Source organism: Saccostrea cucullata, unplaced genomic scaffold (genome assembly GCF_032062105.1).
Source record: "Saccostrea cucullata isolate Sc308-1 unplaced genomic scaffold, CSIRO_AGI_Scuc_v1 ctg2, whole genome shotgun sequence".
Classification (NCBI taxonomy): Eukaryota; Metazoa; Mollusca; class Bivalvia; order Ostreida; family Ostreidae; genus Saccostrea; species Saccostrea cuccullata.
Genome location: NW_026936751.1, coordinates 678,794 through 702,900, shown reverse-complemented (window position 1 = coordinate 702,900; position 24,107 = coordinate 678,794). Strand labels below are relative to the sequence as shown.

Here is a 24,107-nt window from a genome sequence, read left to right as displayed (position 1 = left end):
ATTAACATGATATGAAATTAGAAGTGATTTATGGAGCTTTGCAAAGAACCTTGAAGCACATTGAGAGGCATATAAATTGTTGAATGAAAATATTTAATTTTCAAGCTAAATTTAAAGACTTTTTGAATTAAATTATAAATTAAAGAGTTGCCCTTCCTGGCTGAAGGTCGGAGTCCCTTAAGCTGGATACTTTCATTGATAGAAAATATTTGGTCGCTCTGAATCCCTTTATTGTAAAAGTGCTAATAAATATTATAAAGTTATTTCATTCTTGTAAAACAATCTCCGAGCGTTTATTATTTTTTCAAATTAGTATTGATTGGTTTCTTTCACTAAACTTTTTTTTTTATTAAATTTCCTCTGAAAAAAGAATGCATATTTTTTCCTCAAAATTTGTTAATTAAAATGAAAAGGGAAGACGAACTGACCTTTGAACCCCCCGAAAATACCCTCTCTATAGATGACGAACCATTGGTAAAATGGTTAGAAGAATCATTTGTATATTTCCGTATATGAAGACTAGAAACTTCTTTTCTTATTCCCACCCTACCCTCTTCCCTCTCCTCAATTTTTTCAGCTTTGGATAAGTAAATCAACGTCAACAATTAATTATTAGGCTATTCATTATTCGGGATAAAGTCAAGCGCGGGAGAACGCTTGGTCTGCCCCCCCCCCCCCCCCCACGGGATTTTTATTTTTTAAGTTTATATACATTCTAGAGAACAAAAGACAAAGAAAGGAAAACTTTGGAATTCCCTAAAAGACGTACCCTTTCTGAAGAAAAAACATGCCTGTCGGCCCTTAGCAACCAATTTAAAAAGGGGACAATCTCCTATGAAAAAAATCTCTGTCACTTACAAGTGAAAAAAAATAAATTCAAATGCTGATAACGAAAATGTAGGGGAGGGTTACCAGCAGCTAAATAGAAATTTAGGTAATAAAACTACAGTAAACAGTACACACAGAAAAAGACATCCCCGTGCGTTCTATGAGTCTTCTATTGTATAACAGTTGACTCTGCAATATATTTTTGTGCGTATTCAAAACTTGTCGGATTTTCCTAATTTTATTTCAAAACAAGCTAATTCAGAGAATCTGTGGCCCCGCTTCAGAAAGAAAGAAGCGCATTTGCGAATCTAGGAGGGGGATGGGGCGGACACTTTAAGAAGGACAGGGGGCCATAGGGGGATCTTAGTACAAAATTTTATCGCAAAGTTCAAAAGCTTCACACAGACTGATTTATAAATCTACAACCTTGATCTTTGATCTTTTTGACCTTAAAATAAAAATGGGTCTTCCTTAAAGGCCATACAGTCCGAGGGGTGCTATGTAGAATTTCGTTGCAAGGGCTTAGAATCTTCTCGAGATATCACACAGAAACGAGAGTGTTAAAAAAACCAAAATTAATGAATGTATGACCTTGACCTTTGGCCTTTTGAACTCAAACTAACTTGGGGTCTTCCTTAGGCCATGATCCCTAGGTCTTCCTTAGGCCTGTGATTTGTTATCACAGGCACTTGTTTCGGTAATAAATTTTTAATTTATAACTATATAATAATAACTATAATATTGGCTAAAAAATTACTACCGAAACAAGTACGTGCGTGTGGTTGTTATGAAGAATTTCATTGCAAAGGCTCAAACATCTGTTGAAAAGCATCTCGAGGTATCGCGCGGAATCGAAAGTGTTGCGGACAGGCAAAAATACAGACGGATGGACAGATAGGCTAAAATTAATATTTCTCACTTTCAGTGAAAGCGGGTGACAAAAAAAAAATTCTATGTACAAACTATCCAACGATAAATGCACTCTTTTTTGTCGGAGGTATAAATAGTTTGATTTCCGGTTAGGTGTCAGAACTGGAGTCGTTGATTACGTCAATCAAAAAAATCAATATTTAACAATGTAACGTGACGAGAGAATGCAGAATCCTTCTGTTGATAAAGAACACGTAAGTGATAGATACTTAATCAATGTCATTTCAAAATTAGGTTGAAATATTTCGTCAAATTGTTTTGAAAAATAACCGCAAATTTCCTAAAACATACAATGTGGACATGTGTCAGTATGTAGTGTTTACATGTGCATCAATGAGAATTAACCCGAATTTGTCTGCTCAGAAAAACAAGGTTTTTACTGCTCAACAATTCTACCTATTTTAATGTTCATGCTTTAGTAATTTATTTTTTATTGTGAAAATCTATACAAATACATTCACCAGAGCTGTACAAAACTAGTACGATACTGAGAATACTAACCAAAATCTAGAACATTCTATCCTATGCTGTTGAGAAATTATTGACTTGAAGATCTGTCTAGCTTAGCAAAAACTTAGTCAAAAACTCAGACAATGGCCACTATCTGCTCTGTGATGTATGTGTGGGTATATTTCATCAAGCAGTATCTGATCACTGTAGTATAGATTCTGAAATTAGTTTGTATAATTTTTTTTACAAAGATTTAACCATTCTTCATGCAAAAATGGCCTAAATGACAACATATTGTGTCACACTGTAGATGTTTTCTAAGCTGATTCAATTACAGTATCTCCAGAAGGCAGTTGCGGCTTTAAATAAACTTACAATTGTGCAGGTCTTGATCTTAAAAACATCATAACTAATTATAACTTTCTTTTCCCAGTTTTAAATCTGAACAAAAAAGCATATTTACGTACCATTATGAACTAATGGTGTCATATTGTGAGACTTCCCCCTAGAAAGTGATCCAGTAGAGGGACAATAAGCTGTTGTCTTTAATATTGCTTACTTTTCTTTTAGAAAGTAGAGTTGAAAATGGCCTCACAACATCAAATGGTAATTTATGTTTATAGTTCTTGTTTGGACTTGTAAGAGTTTATTTGTGAAAGATGTGCATGATTTTCTAATGATTAATATCAAGCACTGAATCTGAAAAATACAACACCTGAAACTAAAATAACACACTCCATTTTGTAAAAATATGAAATTATTACCTCTCTTTCATTAGTATAAAACATTGTGGTATCAATTAGAAGAGAATTTAATTGTGCAGAATAAATTGTGTAATAATCCTACTCTCACTTTTCTCAAGCTTAGCAATAAGTAACTGGATTTTAATGCTTTCTGAAAACATTTCAGTTACTTTAAATGATAGGTTGTTTCAATTACATTGCATCATTATCTTACCATATTTCATGTACTATTATTAAAACATGTTTCATTTGTGCATGCATTGAAATTCACTGAATTTAACTACTTTGACAGGATTGATTTCTTCCAATTCTATAACAATGGTAAGCATGGGTTCTGTTCATGTTGCCTTGTATTATATAAAGAAATTCATATGAAAAATGAAAGCATGCCTGGGTTACATATAAGCATATTAATATCAATGCATGGTCAGGAGTGTGTTCTCGTAATGTTCTAGGAAGAGGGAGTTTGTTAATAAATATGACACAAAGAACATGCCATCTTAATTGAATGTCTTTTTGTTAATGTTAATGTTATCTGAGCTTGATTTATTCTTGACAACAGTCTTAGTTTAATACCTTTCTTGAGAGAGAGATATGAAAAAATGATGAGAATGATTCAATTTTATAAGTATTGTGAAATATTGTCATTATTAAAATTCCATAACTGTTTGTGAAGCATAATACAGTTTAAAAAAAGATGAATGTCCTTAAAAGAAAAATAAGTATTTTAGGTCTTTAATGGTGAAGAAACTTTTCCTTTCCTGAAATGGAACAAAATTTTTAGAATTATAGAAACCAGACACAAAATTATTGCATATATTACCCAAAGAACAAGCCATTTTGATTAAAAAATGAATATACAGCGCTAGTAGAACTTCGTTTTAATAGCAATACTGGAGACATTAAAAAACTTAAAAGATTATATCAATATAGCAAATTCAAAGTAAAATATATGATAATTCCTATGCCTACCAAATTTTTAAAATATACTATGAAATACTGTACACAAAATTCATTGGATTACTAAAGTTTTCTGATAATTTGAATTTTCAAATATAAATACTCATGAAAAATATTTTAAATTTTTAGATACCCGGTATTAAAAAAGATGTCAATTTTGTTTATGTTTAACCTCTATGGACACAGAATTAGTTTGTTATTAGGGATAAAAAATTGCCTTCTCTGTATTTCTGCTGGAGCAGTGTAAATACATGTACTAAACAAGTTTTACTGTATTTTTATATAAGGAATAGCTACCCAAGTTATACTTATTAAGCCCAACTGGATTGGGTCAGTTCAGCTACTTTTGAATTTATTCGTAATTATTTAATTTTCCATCATGAAATATAAAAAATAAGACAATTTCTCCATCAAAATTGCCTACAAATTAGAGACATTTTAAAAGAAAGATCATGACAAGCAGATTGATTCATATTTATGTAAGTTATTTTGACATGGTCAACGTTATATGATGAGGACAAATTTTTTATCCAGTCAATTAATGCATTTCACCCAAATTTAAATTAATGATGATTAAAAATACTTATAAAAGAAGGTATTAGATCATTTGTTAATGATGACCAAGTTAATCCAAACAAAAAGGATCATTTTTTTAGCATAAGATATATACCTATCTTTGTATTCACATGTTTCATACAGAAGCCTACAGCTTGCTCAAGTTAAGGTGCCACATACCACTTTGCTTTTTATATATTACACTTTACACATATATATAAATGGATTCTTTTAAAATATTTTAGTAAATGAGGCATCTGACACTTTGAATATGTTCTTGGACTACAAAGAATTGGTTTTTATATGAAAATCTGTTTGTCTGCCTATATCCTTAATTTTTGCTTTGGTCATGCATGTTCCAAATTAAGAGAAATTTACTGTATATCTCGATCATGTTTATTTTCGGTCAATGAAGGTCAATCAAGGTTAATATCAGTCATAGGATCCTAATGCATGAGATGTAATTCACAACTAAATGTATGTCTTATTGAGTTCATCCTAATATCTTAATTCCAGATCTAAAACATTGCCTGTGATATACAGTCTAGTATCCTGATATCAAATTTTGTACTAGCATTAGAGAGCTTATTTAGTTATTGATTCTTTTTTCAATCAATATTTCAATTTCCAGCTGATAAAAAGCAAAATATCAAAGATAGCTTTGAGGAAATTTTATTGTGAATTATTTATGATCTAAGGTAGATTTGATTTTCAAATTTAGAGTGAAAAAAGAGCGGGATTTTATTAGATATCATACTTATTTTACATACAGTTGAGCTTCATTTTTTCAAACAATGATATCTTTAATACATGGGATATGTCAAAGAGCTTTGTCAGTCCTAACCTCTATTGCTTTTAATATATGTACAATAATTTTTAACCTCATTATCTCTCATCCTTTGATATCTGGAAGTTTAATCTTGGCCCCTTATGTTCAAAATATGTTAGTTTGACTGTATATTGCCTTAGGAGTATTATTAAGATAATCGTAAAAATGGAAATTAGAAGGTTGTGTCTATTCTTTGTTTATTGTAATAAGATTTTGTCTATACTTTGTTTTATTGTAATAAAATTTTGTCTATACTTTGTTTATTGTAATAATATTTGTCCATACTTTGTTAATTGTTTTTACAGATACAGCTGGTGGTAGGAGATTCTGGGGACATGATGAGGTCAATGCCCCCCGCCAAGGCGGCCACGCTGTCTTACACAGAGGTGGAGGCCCAGCTGAGGACAAATATAGACACAGGACTGAGTAAGACAGAGGCCACCAGGAGACAGGCATTCTATGGGACCAACGATTTCCAGATCACCACAGAGGAGCCATTATGGAGGAAGTACCTCGGTCAGGTAAATTGTTAGGAATATTTGAAGTACATGTACCTTAACCAGGCCCCAAGACCATAAATGAGAACAGACTTAGGCCATAATAAAAATATTCCTAGATTCTCTTCCCCGCCCGCCCCGATTTTATACCCCCGCCTCGATTTTTTTTATTTCCGTTTTTCTTTGTCTTAATTCTGATTGGGATCGGTATTCATCTACCATTCTACTTTCGTTTTAAATCCCGCGAAAGTCGACATGATTTTGACAGCTGAAAAGATGGAAATTGCTGAAATACATGCGTATATATTTCAAACAAGGGTCATTGGTTGAAAAAGATTGGTGATCATGTGAAGTAAGAGATAAAATTTGAACCTTTACTATGACTTTTATTTTGGTATTGTAGATAAAATTGCACCGATTGACCAGGTCAATAAAAAATCTACAAAATTGAAAAAATATAAAATAAAAGCCGCCCGCCCGCCTCGATTTTTAAGAAAATTCGGATGAGAATCTAGCAATTTATTTATTATGGCCTTAAGTCAAATATTCAAATTAATATAACTTTAAAAATACTTTTGATAAGAAAACAAAATTTTTACTGTATGTTTAAATTGGAATATTATTCAAACCTACAAATTCTTGGTAAAGGTATGTCTTATAAGTAACATGCTATTCAAAATCAAAATTTTGCCTTTAGTCTGTTCTCAGTTTATGGTCTCCGGGCCAGGTAAATTGATATGAATGGTAAATATGAAGTTTCTGTTGTGGATGGTGTGTTTTTAATTTTAATATACTGATTCTAAAATTTCTGAAGTGGTTCCGTATATTATCTGGTAATTTAAGAATTAAAAAAAAAAAAGATTAGTTTTAGATGATGTCTAGTTATTTTTGATTTTTTATTACATTGTAAATTTCAGTTCAAAGATCCAATGATTTTGTTGCTGTTGGCTTCTGCATTTGTCAGCATTTTAATGAAACAGTTTGATGATGCAGTTAGCATCACTGTGGTAAGGGAGCAGTCATTAATTCAAACATAGAATATAAACACTTCTTTTCATTTATAATGCATTGAGAGCAAGATTTCTTATAGTGATCAGATATCTTTACAGCATGTTTTTGAATCTATTGCTCAAATTATTTCAAATCTTTTTGGTTTTTACCTCTACTGGTCAGAGACCAGAAGAGCTTATGCTATAGTAAGGTGTCCGTCGTCCGTCCGTCTGTCTGTCTGTCTGTCTAGCTGTCCGTCTGTCTGTAAACAATTTTTCAAAAGGGTACTCCTCCTACAGTTTTGGTCTGATTTCAATATAACTTGGCAGACAAGTATACTAAACTAAGATACATAAAATAGTGCATAGGTTTTTGATTTCGATGAATGGTGTTGCCATGGTCACTAAAAATAGAATTTTCTGTGAAATTCCTTTAAAACGCTACTCCTTCTACAGTTTTAGTCTGATTTCAGTATAACTTGGTACACGAGTAGACTACACTAAGATACATGAAATTGTGCATCGATTTTTGATTTCGATAAACGTTGTTGTCTTGGTGACTTAAAATAGAAATTTCTGTGAAATTCCTTTAAAACGCTACTCCTCCTACAGTTTTGGTCTGATTTCAATATAACTTGGCACACAAGTATACTAAACTAAGATACATAAAATAGTGCATAGGTTTTTGATTTCGATGAATGATGTTGCCATGGTCACTAAAAATAGAATTTTCTGTGAAATTCCTTTAAAACGCTACTCCTTCTACAGTTTTAGTCTGATTTCAGTATAACTTGGTACACGAGTAGACTACACTAAGATAGATTTTCAGTATAACTTGGTACACGAGTAGACTACACTAAGATACATAAAATTGTGCATCGGTTTTTGATTTCGATAAACGTTGTTGTCTTGGTGACTTAAAATAGAAATTTCTGTGAAATTCCTTTAAAACGCTACTCCTCCTACAGTTTTGGTCTGATTTCAATATAACTTGGCACACAAGTATACTAAACTAAGATACATAAAATCATGCATCGGTTTTTGATTTTGATGAACCGTGTTGTCATGGTTACTAAAAATAGAAATTTCTGTGAAATTCCTTTAAAACGCTACTCCTCCTACAGTTCTGGTCTGATTTCAATCTAACTTGGCACACAAGTAGACTACACTAAGATACATAAAATAGTGCATCGATTTTTGATTTCGATGAACGGTGTTGCCATGGTTACTAAAAATAGAAATTTCTGTGAAATTTCTTTAAAAACGCTACTCCTCCTACAGTTTTGGTCTGATGACAATGGCTTCTTTTCTCATCTTTTGTTATAAGTACAAACCAGTAGAGCTACAGTCTCGACAGAGACTGCTGGTTTATAAAGTGTTCATGTGAACATACTTTAGGTAAAAGAGAAAGAGAGGCATCTCTTCCTTTGTAGCTCTACTGGTCAAAGACCAGAAGAGCTTATGCGATAGTAATGCGTCCGGCGTCCGTCCGTCTGTCTGTCTAGCTGTCCGTCTGTCTGTAAACCATTTTTCAAAACGCTACTCCTCCTACAATTTTAGTCTGATTTCAATATAACTTGGCACACAAGTAGACTACACTAAGATACATAAAATAGTGCATCGGTTTTTGATTTCAATGAACGGTGTTGCCATGGTTACTAAAAATAGAATTTTCTGAGAAATTCCTTTAAAACGCTACTCCTTCTACAGTTTTGGTCTGATTTCAATATAACTTATCACACAAGTAGACTACACTAAGATACATAGAATAGTGCATCGGTTTTTGATTTTGATGAACAGTGATGCCATGGTTACTAAAAATAGAATTTTCTGAGAAATTCCTTTAAAACGCTACTCCCTTCTACAGTTTTAGTCTGATTTCAATATTACTTGGCACACAAGTAGACTACACTAAGATACATAAAATAGTGCATAGGTTTTTGATTTCGATGAGCGGTGTTGCAATGGTCACTAAAAATAGAATTTTCTGAGAAATTCTTTTAAAACGCTACTCCTTCTACAGTTTTGGTCTGATTTCAATATTACTTGGCATACTAGTAGACTACACTAAGATACATAAAATAGTGCATCAGGTTTTGATTTCTATAAACGGTGTTGCCATGGTTACTAAAAATAGAATTTTCTGAGAAATTCCTTTAAAACGCTACTCCTTCTACAGTTTTAGTCTCATTTCAATATCACTTGGCACACAAGTAGACTACACTAAGATACATAATATAGTGCATCGGTTTTTGATTTCGATGAACGATGTTGCCATGGTTACTAAAAATAGAATTTTCTGTGAAATTCCTTTAAAACGCTACTCCTTCTACAGTTTTAGTCTCATTTCAATATCACTTGGCACACAAGTAAACTACACTAATTTACATATAATAGTGCATCGGTTTTTGATTTCAATGAACGGTGTTGCCATGGTTACTAAAAGTAGAATTTTCTGTGGAATTCCTTTAAAATGCTACTCCTTCTACAGTTTTGGTCTGATTTCAATATAACTTATCACACATGTAGACTACACTAAGATACATAATTCTGTCAGTTGTGCATCGGTTTTTGATCAGTACAAACCAGTAGAGCTACAGTCTCGACAGAGACTTCTGGTTGCATATAACTATGAGAATTATTCCTAGCAGACTCAAAATATACATTGCTGTTGTGAGACAGGAAATTGATAATAACCCTGGTAACTATATGGAAAGTTATGCAGAAAGTAAGTATGTTTACCTGTCTTTCCCTTTTTTTCAGGCAATCGTAATTGTGGTCACAGTTGCATTTGTGCAGGTAAGAACAAATTCTATAAATACACAGAATGATTCATTATGCCCTGCAATCAAATACTTGGGGTATACAGTTTTGCCCTGTCTGTCCATCTGTCTGCAAAAACTTTTAATCTTGCCAATTACTTGATTTTTTTGCAGGTTTAGCATTCATATTTCACAATTGTATTCCTTGTAATATCACCAAAATTATCTATTGGTGGCTAATCTTTCTTTGATTATTTAAATTCAAACTTTTTCTAGGAATACAGATCAGAGAAATCTTTGGAAGCTTTAACCAAACTTGTTCCTCCTATGTGTCATTGGTAAGTATCTGTAAACAGAATTATCCCTATAAAAATCATTGATGATTGTCTGTATTAAAATTATTAAGATCAATAAGCAAGTTGTTGAAGGGAAAATATATGATTTTTAATGAAACGACTAAAAGACTGTCAGTTTTATTTTCTATGACTGTCACTGATATTTCAGTTTAAGAGACAGAAAGCTGGAGACTTTTCTGGCCCGTGACCTGGTAGCGGGAGACATTGTTTATTTGTCTGTTGGAGACAAAGTTCCTGCAGATATCCGTTTATTTGAGGTGAGTCCCCCCAACACCCCACTGACCCCAATTGCTATTCTAAACAGCCTTCTCTTTCTGCAGTCTTATTTTTGTAACACATGTACAATAAATATGAAGTGATATTGAAATATATGAATGTTAAAGATAGCAAATTCTTAAAGTAGCAAAAATTGAGGTGAAAAAAAAGAGAAGTACAAGTTGGGCCTAGTATTTAAAGCTTGTTTGCTATATTTTGTTATATATTTTTTTAAAATACATATTTTGGTTAGATGTTTGACTCTTTCAGGCCAAAGATTTAGCTGTGGATGAATCTAGCTTTACAGGAGAACCAATGCCAAAGAGTAAAAATACTAACCCTCTCCCCGAGAAAGAGAGGTCGGGGGTATCAGGAATGACCTGTGTGGCCTTCATGGGGACACTGGTCAGAAATGGGAAGGGTAAAGGCATCGTCATAGAGACAGGGACAAACTCACAGTTTGGAGAACTTTTCAAGATGATGCAGGAGGAAGAGGTTTGTTTATAGTAATTTATATAAAATCCTCCAATAGGTAGTCTAGTTGTAAAAGCAGGTACTTGGAGTGGGAAATGAAACAACAATTTTTTATATGCATTTCATATCACCAGGTTTTAATTTCACTTGAAAACATTTGATTTAGTTACACCTGTTATTTCAATGTAAACAAGTTCTACCATAACATCATAAAGTAGATTAAATGGGAAAATAATGGAAAAGTTGACTTATAGATAAGTATTTAGATTTTTACATACACACTAAGAAAGTGTAATTTTCTTTCTCAGGCTCCCAAGACTCCCTTACAGAAGAGCATGGACACTCTGGGGAAGCAGCTCTCCTTCTACTCCTTCTGTATTATTGGTCTCATCATGCTTCTGGGGTGGATCCAAGGGAGAGGACTCCTAGACATGTTTACCATAGGAGTCAGGTAAAAGTCAGAGGGGTCCCACAAGTTCCTTCCTTCCTCTCTAGGTTATCCTTGTTAATGAACCACTTAAAGCACTTCTATATGCTTTTTTAAGTCCCATTTGTGATTTCTGATTTTTTTTTTCAGTTTGGCAGTAGCTGCCATCCCAGAGGGCCTCCCTATTGTTGTCACGGTAACTCTTGCCCTAGGGGTGATGAGAATGGCCTCTCAAAAAGCCATAGTTAAAAAATTACCCATTGTAGAAACTTTAGGTAACTATACAACGTAGATAACTATACAACATAGGGATTTCTCATATTCACCAATAAATGTGTTGTTCCTTAATTGTAAAGGTTGCAAAGAAAAATTTTTTGAAAATGGATTGATGATGTCTTTTCAACTGCCTAAGTTCATCATCTATTACATTTGACTGATACATTTAACTCTGTCTTGATTGACTTTTTCATAGTATAATCTTCCAAATTTAACAATGATTTAATAATTTGTATAAATGAGCATAAGTTTCTTACTGTGTATTCTTGATACATGTATTATAATCGACTTGGTTCTGTATAGTGTTCATGTTTTTTCAGGCTGTGCCTCAGTCATATGTTCTGACAAAACGGGGACTTTGACAAAGAATGAAATGACGGCCACAAGAATCCATGCTGCTGATGGCCTCTATGCCGAGGTACATTATACACTGTCATGTTGTTAAAAGCCAAGTTTTATAAAGATGAGACAATCACTAATGAGTAGAACTTTCAGACATCAGATTGGAACTTTTGATAATTATTTATGACCTTGAGTTTAAGTGCCCTTTGAAACTAACTGACATTTTACATAACAGAGAACTGTTTTATTTTGTGTTATAGGTGACAGGAGTGGGTTACAATGCTACAGGGACTGTCCTCTGTCAGCACGAGGAGGTGACGGACAACTCTCACCCCTCCCTCTCAAAGGTCGTGGAGGTCGGCTGCATATGTAATGATGCTACACTTTGTCAGGACGGACTGCACGGTCAGCCCACAGACGGAGCTCTGCTAGCATTGGCATGGAAGGCAAGTATAACAGATACCATAGTACTGTAAATCACTTTATCCGCGAGAACTTTATTTTAGCCCAATTATGCGAGACAGTGTGCTCACAAAAATTTAATTTTATAATATATGTATAATAGTATTCCTTAAGGTTATATAGAGCAATAACCGCAATTTGTGAAAATTTTGTCTCCCTTATCAAGAGTCAATGACTATCTCCCGAAAATAAGGTGTCGTGAAAATTAGTGATGTACAGTGTTTAAGAGAATTTCATATGTATTAATTGATAGAGGTGGGGTTTAAAGTGTACATATTTTATATATTTTTTAGATGAATTTGCACCATGTAAGAGAGATGTATACTAGAATAGAGGAATGGCCATTTAATTCTGAAACAAAGTATATGGCTGTGAAGTGTACCCCTGAATATGGAGAAGTAAGTGTCAATTCACAATTTAAAGAAGCTTGCTTGTTAACAAACTTATCCCCAAAAATTTACCTTAGAGTATGAAATATGACTTTTGTAGTCATGAAAGATGAAAATCACAATTTGTAGCGGCTGTAAAAGAAATAGTCCATAATCTATCTTGTAATGATTTGGGTAAGGCTTATGATGATTGATTTATTGAAGTTTTTTTTTTCTGTCCTGTTACAGAATAAGGAGATGGTTTACTTTGTGAAGGGAGCTCTAGAGAAAATACTGGCCAACTGCTCCCGCTATTATAACCAAGGCAGCACCTCTACACTAACAGAGAAGGCCAAGCAGGAGTTTTATCATGATGCTCGGCTGATGGGGCGAGCTGGACTCCGAGGTAGGTGCTATAACAGGGAAGGTCTGGTAAAATGTTTATAATCATATCCTTCAGTAATCTATGTTTAAAATTATATACCTATATTTGATTTTATTTGAAACTGCCTTTTCTACTGGGAAGGTTTATAAATACATATGATTGCGCCCATGAGAAAAGGGTCCTTATGACATTTTCATTAAAACAGAGAAATAACGTAATAAAGATGTGACGTTGCAGATCGACGGCGAGTGTCAACGCATATTTTTTTTTTACCACGTGTTTAAGTTTTTTACACTAACTTTTGTCATAGGTCTAAATATTGATAATAATGATAGAATTTCATTCGCATATTTGATCTGTGTCCAAATTCGTTTTAATAAAAAAATGACAGAATTTCATTCCAGATCGGTTCCTTTACTAGTACAGTTGAAGCTAGTATTTATAATAATTTATTACTATGATTTATATTCAATTTTGCCGAAAGCTTCAGACAATGCGATGACCTGGCTTGTTGAATACATTGACTAATTAATTCGGTTTTGATATATGTGGACCAGTTTCAGATTATGTACATGGATTGTACAAGACACGGAAATAAATATAACCATATGATAACATCGCAAAAGGATTTTGATCCGCTCCACCATTCATAACATGTAAACATTGAATCACTGGTACAGGCTAACTTTTGGACATTTTGTTTTTATGCGATGTACATATATTTGGTATAAAAATGAAGCTCTGTTAACTTCTTCTCAAGAAAGAAATTAAACTTTAAAGAATAATTCTTCTGAAGGTTTCACAATTCGAGAAGAATACACTGAAGAATATGATGTAGATTTTCTATGAATAAAAATAAGAGAGATAACTCGAGGTACAAGAGAGGTACCAGAGAGGGAATTTCGATGCAAGTGTACGTTTTTTTTTTTTTCCTCATTCGATCAAGTTTAATTTCTTAACAATCGTGTCGCATGGCCTTGCTACCAGATTTAATATTTAAAAAAATATTAATTAACAGCAGCTTAAACACGTTTTAATCATCATCATTTTTAAATAAAAATTCTTGTACAATCCTTTAAAAAATTGAACTAATATTCATGTTTTTTTAATTTATCTTTAATAATATATTAAATATGTCAACAAACAAAAAATAAATAAAAATATCTAAATAAATAATTAAAAAAAAGAAAATAGCAAGATTTAAATAGTTCACACTGCACTGATCTTTCAGTAATTTCAGCACATTTAAAATATTTTTTTCTTTATTTGTTAGATAGTCAGGTTTTAAAACTTATGAGAGAGGGAGAGAGAGAGAGAGAAAGTACATTGAAATCAATTTATATCCATTTTTTTTCTGAATTAATTTATTTCGGGTTTAATTTTTACATGCTATAAAATAAAACAAATACACTGCACAAAACATGAACATTATCCTTGCAAGATTATTGTTTTGGCTGCAGATATGGGGAGTTGAGGCATTTGAATTACGAAAACCTAACTCTTAGGGGTGTAAAACTTTCTTCGAAATTTCGGGTGATCATTACCGCCGCTACATTTTATCAATAAATCTATGGGCAATTACAGATCAATACAGTTACATATTAGAATCTGCCAGTAATGGCACATTATATGAGTTCTTTTCAGACCGGAAGGAGAATTACAGCATAAGTCAGAAAAAAAATGAAAGTGGAATATAAAAGTGGCTAGATTTCCAGAAAGCATTACCTCAATCAAAAGGCCTTCAAAGCAGTTTTGCCATACATGTACCAATTCTGTGAATTTTTTTTGTTTTATCCATAAAATAATGGTTTAAACTTTTTTGAAATGTTTTTTCAGTAAAATAGGTTAAAAATTAAATAAAAAGTTTTAAAAAATACTGCTTTAAGTCCTAACCCCCCCCCCCCTCCCCCCGATAGGACCCGTTATACATGTTGTAATTTATGCAAAAGCAGCTGGCTAACGAAAGATGTAATGTAGAGTTTTTGTCTACTTCTAAATGTAGCAGTAATGTAACGTTTTTTGTAGCAGTGGTGTTGTGTGTAGCGGTATTGACAATTTCGAAAATGTAGCGGTAATGACACACACCCAATGATAAGCATATTAATACTTTTTTATGGTACCAGACTGAAATTCATAAAAAGCAAATCATTTGGAATACTTTTAACATAGGTATGTATTTTTTTATATTAAATCTTGACACAGCTTACATATTAGAATTTCGTACACAAAAGAAAGTACAAAGGAGGGGGGGAGGGTAAGTGTTGAAATTTAAAAAATGACACCATAACTAAACAACAGTATACCTATGCTATATGTACCACTTTGCAAAAAATTGTCATTTCAAAATTCGGCCAATCAGAGGATATGACGTATATGTAACAGACGCATAACTGGACACGAACCACAGGTACTTGTTTTGGAAATTAATTTTTAATCCATAGTATATAATATACTTTGGTTTAAAACTAATTTCCAAAACAAGTGTCTGTGACATTAACATATAAGTCTGATTTCCAATTGAATTAATCTTTTCTATAAATTAAACAGTGCGATTTATTCAACCAACATATAAAATTGTTTCTTATCACGCGAGATTTATTTACTGAGTATTTAATTAAATTAAATGAATAGACCGACAAATCAATTTTAAGAAATTCGGATTGAAATTGTTTTATTTTTCATCATAACCAAAACGCCCGGAATTACATTATTACATTAAAGGTTACGCTTCCGTGCCACATCACTCGTTGATAGTGGTCAGTCAAATTTCTAGTTCCGGGCATGTGTTGCCCAATAATTGATCGCTGATTACATGAAAACGACATTGTTTAAAATTACTATTTGAAAAATAAGTTACAGAATAATTTACCAATATTATAGTCTAACTGAGTTGTGTATTTAGTTGTGTGTGTGTGAGGGGGGGTGGGTGGGGGAGGGGGGTGGTGGTTAAGCTCATATTAACTACTCGTACATGTATAAGTATGTCAATTACCTATTTTTAACGCCTACCCCCACCCAACTGACATCATCCTGAAATAAATACCACCGGAATTCCTGGAACTGACCCTGCCTTATTCCATGCATGTGAGTTTTATATTATTTAAACAGCATATATTACATGTATGAGTAAATGATAAAAAAAAGTTCAATATTGGGATTGAAAAAATGGTGTATTGTTTCAATTAAATAAAGATTTTATTACCAATGCAAGACAGAGTTCTTTCCAAATGTTTTTACAAACATTCTATGGAGTATTGCTTAATGTGCAATCTATCTTCAGTGTATCAAATTATTGTCCATTAGGCAATTATTGTATTTTCATAAATAATTGCATTTCAAATGTTTGTCTTCATCATATTTATTTATAGAAAAAGAAAAAAAATTCTACATTACTGGGTAGATTCTGGTTTATTGTCGTTCCTTGGGATATTTTTTTTTTCTTCACATTTTGGAAAGTGTATCAGATTTATACAATCAAACAAAAAAATTGTTGCTTTATTTAAAATGAAATTTAAAATCTAGAATAAAATGACTTTTGAACCCTGTATAATTACAAAACAATTCTTGCCCGGAAGTTGCACCTTCTGAGGCGTAAATTTTCTGTCGTCCAACATGAGAGAAGTGTAAAACAAACAACTCACATACCATGCATTGATAGATGATATTAATAACAATTAACTACTGGGGTATTTAAAAAAATTGAGAGAAAAATGTTCAATACTTTTGATGGATACTACTTATAACAACTATTTTAAAAAAATTGATTCTTTACATTAGGAACGTTACAAAAAAAAAAATGTAGTCAATGTTTGACGTAACGTTAACCTGACGTCATGATTCCACTGTTAAAAAATAGAAGTATCACTTATATAAACGAAGAAAAAAACATACTTAGAGATGGATTAGAACCATAAAAATTCATATTTGACAACTCCTAACCTTGTTCTATCAAAATTAATGAAGAACTCAAAATGTGTAAAAATTGCCATAAGGACCCTTTTCTCATGGGCGCAATCACATATCTTTGAATTCTTTTGTATCAGGTAGTTCATCATACATAAACTTTTGGCAATTTCAATTCTTTTTATAATATCAGATATTTGAAATTCCTTATAATATTCTATTATGCTTTGTGTTATTGTGCTTTATTTGAGCACATTATATGACAGCTTGCTACACTACTACATACTCTTATTATTTCTTTAGTCATAGGTTTGGCCTATGGTCCTGAGATGAACAACTTGGTGTATGTGGGGATGGTGGGAATTTGTGATCCTCCAAGAGAGGGAGTCAAGGAGGCAATCACAACCCTAATGGGAGGCGGGGTGTCAGTAAAAATGTTGACAGGTGATTCCGAGGAGACTGCCAAAGCTATAGGTAAGCTGACTGTTAAAGACAGGTGTGGTTTGATAACTGAATTGAGATTGAGTGATTTTACATATAATTTAGTTTCAAAAATTTAAACACAATAGTTAAAGTTCATGATGCTACCTACATTTATACTGCATGATTATGCTAAATTTTATGCTGTGCCTAGATTTGTGATTTGCATCATTGCAAAAACAGGTGTTTGTTTACAAATATTGATTTACTTGTCAGTAACACTATATTCTGTTTGTTATAGGTAGTCGCCTGGGATTATTTTCTACGGGAGGAAGAGCCCTGTCAGGTGAACAAATCGACCAGGCAGATGATCAACATCTCCGGCAGATTATACAAGGTGTCACAATATTCTACAGAACAACGCCAAAACACAAACTTAAAATTGTCAAGGTTTGTTGTCTTTTTGAAAAAAATCATAAAACTGGATAAATCGAACATCTGTTAAATTAATAAGAAAAAAAGAGATATAATTTTAGTTATGGTGATTTTTAGGTATAAACTATGAAATGCCATTATTAAGTTGTCCTCTGTTTCTAGGCTCTACAAAGTAACGGCCATGTGGTGGGTATGACAGGAGATGGGGTTAATGATGCAGTCGCCCTCAAAAGTGCTGACATAGGGATATCTATGGGCATTACAGGTACAGATGTCAGCAAGGAGGCTGCTGATATGATTCTGGTGGATGACAACTTTACAGTTATTCTGTAAGTATTAGTTATCTGTGTCTCAGAACAGATCTCTCTTCATACCCGCAAAGTAGCAGAAAATTAAAGAATTGCTCTGAATTGATATTGATTTCCTTCTTTGAATTTGCTGCTTTGCCAATACATACAATATATTCTGTCCTTTAATAAGGTCTGTAGGACATTACCGGTATCAATTTAACAATAGAACATTCTGTCTGTGTAGGTTTATGATATAGAATGTGATATAAAGCTATTTGATGAAGACTGTAGTTATTCTGTTCCAATACAAAAACATTGTGTCACACAAAAAGTGTATTTTTTCATTACAGATCTGCTATAGAAGAAGGAAAAGGCATATTCTACAATATTAGGAATTTTGTTAGATTTCAACTCAGCACGTAAGTCAGGAATAAGTGGAGGTTTTTTTTTCTTTACAATTGTACGAATTCAGAACAGGTTGTTAATATACATATACCTTTTTAAATAAAGCAGAATATGTCACTCTTTTTCTTTCAGGAGTATAGCTGCGTTAACATTAATAACTCTTTCTACTGTGATGAAATTACCAAATCCTTTGAATGCCATGCAAATTTTATGGATAAATATCATTATGGATGGTCCACCTGCCCAGAGGTACCTGCTAATCTCAGGATAAAAGTTACCCTTAACACCATAAATTTCTTTTTCTTTGATGAATGAAAGTATGTTTTGTTAACTGGACTGTTCAATGACCTTACATTATTATTTAACTTTTTTATAGTCTGGGTGTAGAGCCAGTGGACCATGATGTAATTAGAAAACCTCCTAGAAAGGTCAAGGACCCTATCATAACCTTTGACCTCATTATTAATATCATAATCTCAGCTGCCCTCATTGTATCGGGGACACTGTGGGTGTTCTGGAGAGAGGTAAGGAAATAACCTGTAGTTTGTACATAAATGGATGGTCATATATGTTATAGAGGATTGTTTTAATGCATTTCATTAAGTGATCTGATTTGTTTTCTTTACAGATGAGTGACAACAAAATCACTCCTCGAGACACCACCATGACCTTCACATGCTTTGTATTTTTTGACATGTTTAATGCTCTCAGCTGTCGTTCAGCAGTAAGTAGCTGTTGTTTTTTTGAAATATTTTTCTTATAACTTTAAACCAATTCCTTTCATATTAAATCAGTTTATCACATTGATGGCAAAGCTATGGTTTCGGCATTTAATGGTTGAATTCATTTATCAAAAGGGTTTTTTTCTTTTCCTAGGAAAAATCAATATTTCAAATAGGCTTTTTTAACAATAAGATGTTTTTATTGGCCGTGGGAGGCTCTCTGATTGGTCAGCTTCTGGTGATATACTTCCCTCCACTACAAGCTGTGTTTCAAACAGAGTCCGTTTACTTCTCAGGTGAGCACGGGTAGAATGAGAAAGGGTACTGATATGATCTATATTAAAGCTCTGGGTATACCAAGTACTCATACAAGTACATGTACTTGCATCCTAAGAGTATTATGGTATTTTTTTTTTCCTGTTGTATACCATTTGATCTGTGAAATTGTGTTTCAGCTAACTTTTAACAAATGAAATACCAGGTATGTCGAGTATATTCAGTGTTTTGTAGATTGATATATTTTTTATATCTGTCCTATTGATGAAATTAATTCCTTATTCAACCACGAGAAATTTTATTGTCTGTTTATTACATTTTCATTAATTTTTCTTTTGCCTCTGTCTTTTTGTAACACAGGGTGATAGACTGCTAATCATAGTTAAGTGGTTGAGAAATCATAGCTTAGCGAATATGAGATTGAAAACATGGATTTCAATAATGTCTCATCACCCAGCATGCTAAGGGGGAAGAAGAAAAAAAAAATAAAGAAAATGTAACAAATAGAAAATGCAAAGTTTTGTAGTTGGATATTGAATTTATTTCACATTCAAGTCCTTATAGTATTTAATTCATGAAATAGACTGTACCATTGAATATCCTGTATTTTCTTGAGATATGAAATATGAAACTTATCATGTTATTTTTTTTTTTTTTATTTATTTCAGACTTGATCTTTTTGACATTATTAACATCCTCCGTGTTTGTGGTGTCAGAAATACGAAAGTTTGTGAGGACTTTACGTGAAAGAAGGAAGAAAGGATTTCAGTATTACAGCAATAACAGTGTCTGAATCCCCCAAAAAGGGCACTATAACCAGACATATCTTTTTTTTAATGTGTGATTACGATAGCCATGTGATATTTAAACTTTTTTAAAGAATTATGTTGTTCACGTCAGATTTTGTATGATTTCGTTAAAATTGAGCAGGAATTGATAGTTCGGATTCTATTTTTTGATTTTATCATACTGACACGAGTCATTCAGTGCTCAATCTTGTACATTTTACAAAAGTGAAGATTAGTTGTGTCTCTAATATCTACATACAGTGTATTTACACCAAAAGAATTACTGAAGAACAAGAAAAATCCTTCAAATTAACATGAATTTAGTTTGCAATTTGACTGCCTTTAGAGATAATAGAATAATCAAATACAGTAACACATGCTTATAATGAATTGATGCTTACAGCAAATTGATTTTCATTAAATTAAATGGATAATGAATAACACTTATAATGAAGCAAAACTGTTTGTTATTGGCAATTTATTATGAGCATGTTTTACTGTACCAGTCTAAGGCTTGCAATATTTTTCTTCGAATATCATTCTGTGTTCAAACAACTTGTAATTTCTTTTGAATTTAACAATTTTTTTTATTCATGGTTTTATATGTATTTATATATACTATTAGATAGTTTAACAGTGTTTTCTGTAAGATAAGAGAAAGATTCAAAAGTGCCACTGCTGTTTTGTTTAATAGATTGAATTGTGTTACAAATTGACAATAATGTGGGTGCATGAATTGGAGTACATGTATATCTATTTTTTTTTTTTCATAAATACATGTAAATGTTATTCAATTAATTTATGTACATGTATCATTAATTTATTTTCATTATAGTGAAATATATACATGTACATACAGCATGTCAGTCTAGTATAAATGTGTACATGTAATTTCTTTTCTTACGTATGGGCCGATCGGCCATTGTTGTTCTCCCATAGATTACTTGTTTTTTTAAATCTGTTTGTAGGTCACATTTATTCAAGGCATTCTGTATAAAAGTTTGAAATATATAAATATGAAATATTAAAGAAAAATATATTTAAGATTTGAAAATTTAGAGATTTGTTCTTCATAAAATACTGGTATTCCATGTGCAGCATATAAACTCATAAGGTAAAAAAAAAAAATTCATTCACTAAAAAATACCAAAAATATAAAAAAATTGGGGAAAGAAAGGAAATTTTCACTAGGGATAAATTGAAGATAAAATTTAAAAAATGAACATGTATGTTAGTCAATGGGATCTATTGGTATGTTAGTCTTCAAAGTCTGATGGCTTGTTTCCTACCAGCTTGTATCACCACGAGCTACCATAAAGTGCTACAATCTGATATATATGCCAAAGGTGCAGAGGAACAATCCACATTTATGACATCACAAAAGTTCAGTGTTAATCCTTGATGCTATTGACCTACATTTAAAAGCCATCGATTCAGTATTCATGCAATCTCGCATATAATTTTACTAATTTTGCTTATTGCTTGCACCTATCAGAGAAAATAGCGTTATTCCTCTCACACTTATCAGGTTAAGGTTAGTGCACACTATTGGACTGATTAAATGATAAATTTGCACCAACCAGAGAGATAGTCTCAAACCCACCCAAAATATCTAGGTTATAGTTTTTACACACACTATAAGAATTAATCTTGCACCTATTAGAGAGATTACAGTTAGTATTTGTAATTATTGGAAACCCTCAGACATTGACATGGCACATTATTGCAATTTGGCACAGTACATGTAGTACTAAGATGTTGTAAATGTTAATTGTTTTCCTGCACCATCAGACTTTGGTGTGTCAATTTAAACCATTAGGGTTTGGCACAGACCAGTGGACTTTCGTTTAACCATTGGACTTTGAAGTCCCATGGCACTTAGGAGTCCTAAATATATACACTATAATGACAACTGAACATATAAACACTGTAATATGTACAGTGAAAACTGTCTAATCCGACACCTGTCCAATCTGTCACACTGAATTCCAACGTTGATTTAATTTCATTCAAATTTTACAATTTTCCTTTTTTTTTTAACATTGTTCAATCCGACACACTGTCAATTCTGACTCAGAATTTGTCTCCCTGAAAGTGTGTCGGATTAGACAGTTTTCACTGTATAAAAGGATATGAAATTATCCATGTATACGTTTGAGTATTTTAACTATTGTAATGATGTGCTTGAAATATGGTGCAGTATATTTTCAGTAATTTTTGTTTAATTTATTCTCAGGCTGTGCCTTATCAATTTTAAAATAACTTAAAACAAATTAGTTCATATGTTAAGGGAAATGGCTATATAAGAATCACTCCTTGCAGTGATGAAACATATACAAGTACATGTATGTTAGAACTGTATAAAGCAGAATCAGAATTTATTTAAGGAATAAAGATAATAAGAAGTCATATTGTATTGTGTAGTACATTAAAAGACAGTTAAATTGGAAAAGACATACAATATTGCTTTGGTTTATGAAATAAATGAAAAAAGATTACTACCTGTAGGCAGGTGTTCAATCAGTAGGTTTGGAATAATTGTGTTTTACTGTATAAGTTTTACATCAGTTTTAAAGCTTTAGTGATTCAGTGTCAGAATGCCTTATTTTTGTCTGTATTTTAAATTTAAGCATGCTCTTTTTCAAGTTCATACAAGATGGGTTGTGTGAAAAAAAGGGTGAAAAATTACATCTTATTACAATGTATTGTTATACTGATGAAAGTCAGGTTTTGAAAATTTAAAAAGCAGTCAGATTGATAGTATATGAACAGTAAAAAGGTACCTGCATGCAATTTAATTTTTTCAATATTGAAATGTTGATAAGCAATTTTTGGGAACATTCCTTATATTTATCAAGATTACATGGCACATTTGTTTCCAACTACTTTTTGAATAAAATACTGATATTTCGATCTTTATTTTGTGTTGGTTAAATTTTACTTATTTTCCAGTTATTATGATAATTAAACATCAACGTTCCACCCGTAACACACACCCCCTTTTTAGGTCACCTGAGTAAACTCAGGTGACCTATTGCTATCTGTTTTCGTCCGTCGTCGTTTGTCGTTCGTTGTGCGTCGTGCGTTAACATTTGAACATATTTAGCTTCTTCTCTGAAACCACTGAACCAATTTCCACCAAATTTGGCATATAGCATCTATGGGTGAAGGGGAACAAAAATTTTGAATTTCATGGTCCCTGCCCCCCTGGGGCCTGGGGGTGGGGCAAAAACCACTAAAATTAGTGCAATCTTTAAAAATCTTCTTCTGTACTCCTGGACATCAAGCAGTCAAACTGTTGGTATGATTGTAATCTGCATTGAGTCCTCTACCAAAATTGTGAAATTCATGGCCCCAGGGTCAGAGGTTCTAGTGCTAGGGCAGGGCTAAACAGGTTATATATTGAAAATGCATTATTTCTTTGAATTTCTTCTTTTCTGCTCCTGGGCATTAAATAAACTAACCAAGTGCATAGGTAAGTTGAAAATGACCGCTTTTTCCAAAATTGTGAATTTCTTGGCCCCAGGGTCAGGAGGTTCTAGTGCTAGGGTGGGGCTATATAGATTATATAGTGAAAATGCATGAATTCTTTGAAATTCTTCTTTTCTGTTTGTGGGCATTAAATAAACTAACCAAGTGCATAGTTATGTTGAATAAGACTGCCTCTTCTCAAATTGTGAATTTAATGGCCCCAGGGTCAGGGGTTCTAGTGGTAGGGTGGGGCTATATAGATTATATAGTGAAAATGCAAAAATTCTTTGAAATTCTTCTTCTCTGTTCATGGGCATTAAATAAACTAACCAAGTGCAAAGCTATGTTGAATTAGGCTGCCTCTTCCAAAATTGTGAATTTCATGGCCCCAGGGTGAGGGGTTCTAGTGCTAGGGCGGGGCTATATGGTAAAAAATGAATTATTTCTTTGAAAATCTTCTTCTCTGCTCCTGAGTATTAAATAAACTACCCAAATACTTAGTTATGTTG

The 24,107-nt window shown here is 32.6% G+C and overlaps 1 protein-coding gene across 3 annotated transcripts; it reads left to right on the top strand.

The window, feature by feature from the left end:
* Window positions 1-1,834: 1,834 nt before the first annotated feature.
* LOC134246507 (calcium-transporting ATPase type 2C member 1-like) lies at window positions 1,835-23,040 on the top strand. 3 transcript variants are annotated; one of them, XM_062728892.1, is made up of 23 exons: window positions 1,835-1,952; window positions 2,779-2,814; window positions 5,601-5,816; window positions 6,710-6,799; window positions 9,545-9,580; window positions 9,820-9,881; window positions 10,048-10,156; window positions 10,425-10,649; window positions 10,937-11,079; window positions 11,206-11,330; window positions 11,652-11,749; window positions 11,934-12,119; window positions 12,429-12,533; window positions 12,753-12,909; window positions 17,095-17,265; window positions 17,513-17,661; window positions 17,809-17,975; window positions 18,287-18,355; window positions 18,474-18,590; window positions 18,718-18,865; window positions 18,970-19,065; window positions 19,218-19,359; window positions 20,008-23,040. In XM_062728892.1, the coding sequence occupies exons 1-23, from the start codon at window positions 1,923-1,925 to the stop codon at window positions 20,130-20,132; spliced, it is 2,802 nt and encodes a 933-aa protein (XP_062584876.1). In that variant the 5' UTR covers window positions 1,835-1,922; the 3' UTR covers window positions 20,133-23,040. The 3 variants fall into 3 exon arrangements, with proteins under 3 accessions (XP_062584876.1, XP_062584878.1, XP_062584879.1); XM_062728894.1 differs by lacking the exon at window positions 2,779-2,814 and having other exon boundaries at window positions 1,854-1,952; XM_062728895.1 differs by lacking the exons at window positions 1,835-1,952; window positions 2,779-2,814 and adding an exon at window positions 3,249-3,272.
* The last annotated feature ends 1,067 nt before the right edge of the window (window positions 23,041-24,107 follow it).

Coding starts and splice junctions, on each gene's coding strand:
- LOC134246507 (XM_062728892.1), top strand. CDS start 1,923: ATGCAGAATCCTTCTGTTGATAAAGAACAC. Junction 1,953..2,778: donor CTTCTGTTGATAAAGAACAC/GTAAGTGATAGA, acceptor CTTTTCTTTTAG/AAAGTAGAGTTGAAAATGGC. Junction 18,866..18,969: donor TGTGGGTGTTCTGGAGAGAG/GTAAGGAAATAA, acceptor TTTTCTTTACAG/ATGAGTGACAACAAAATCAC.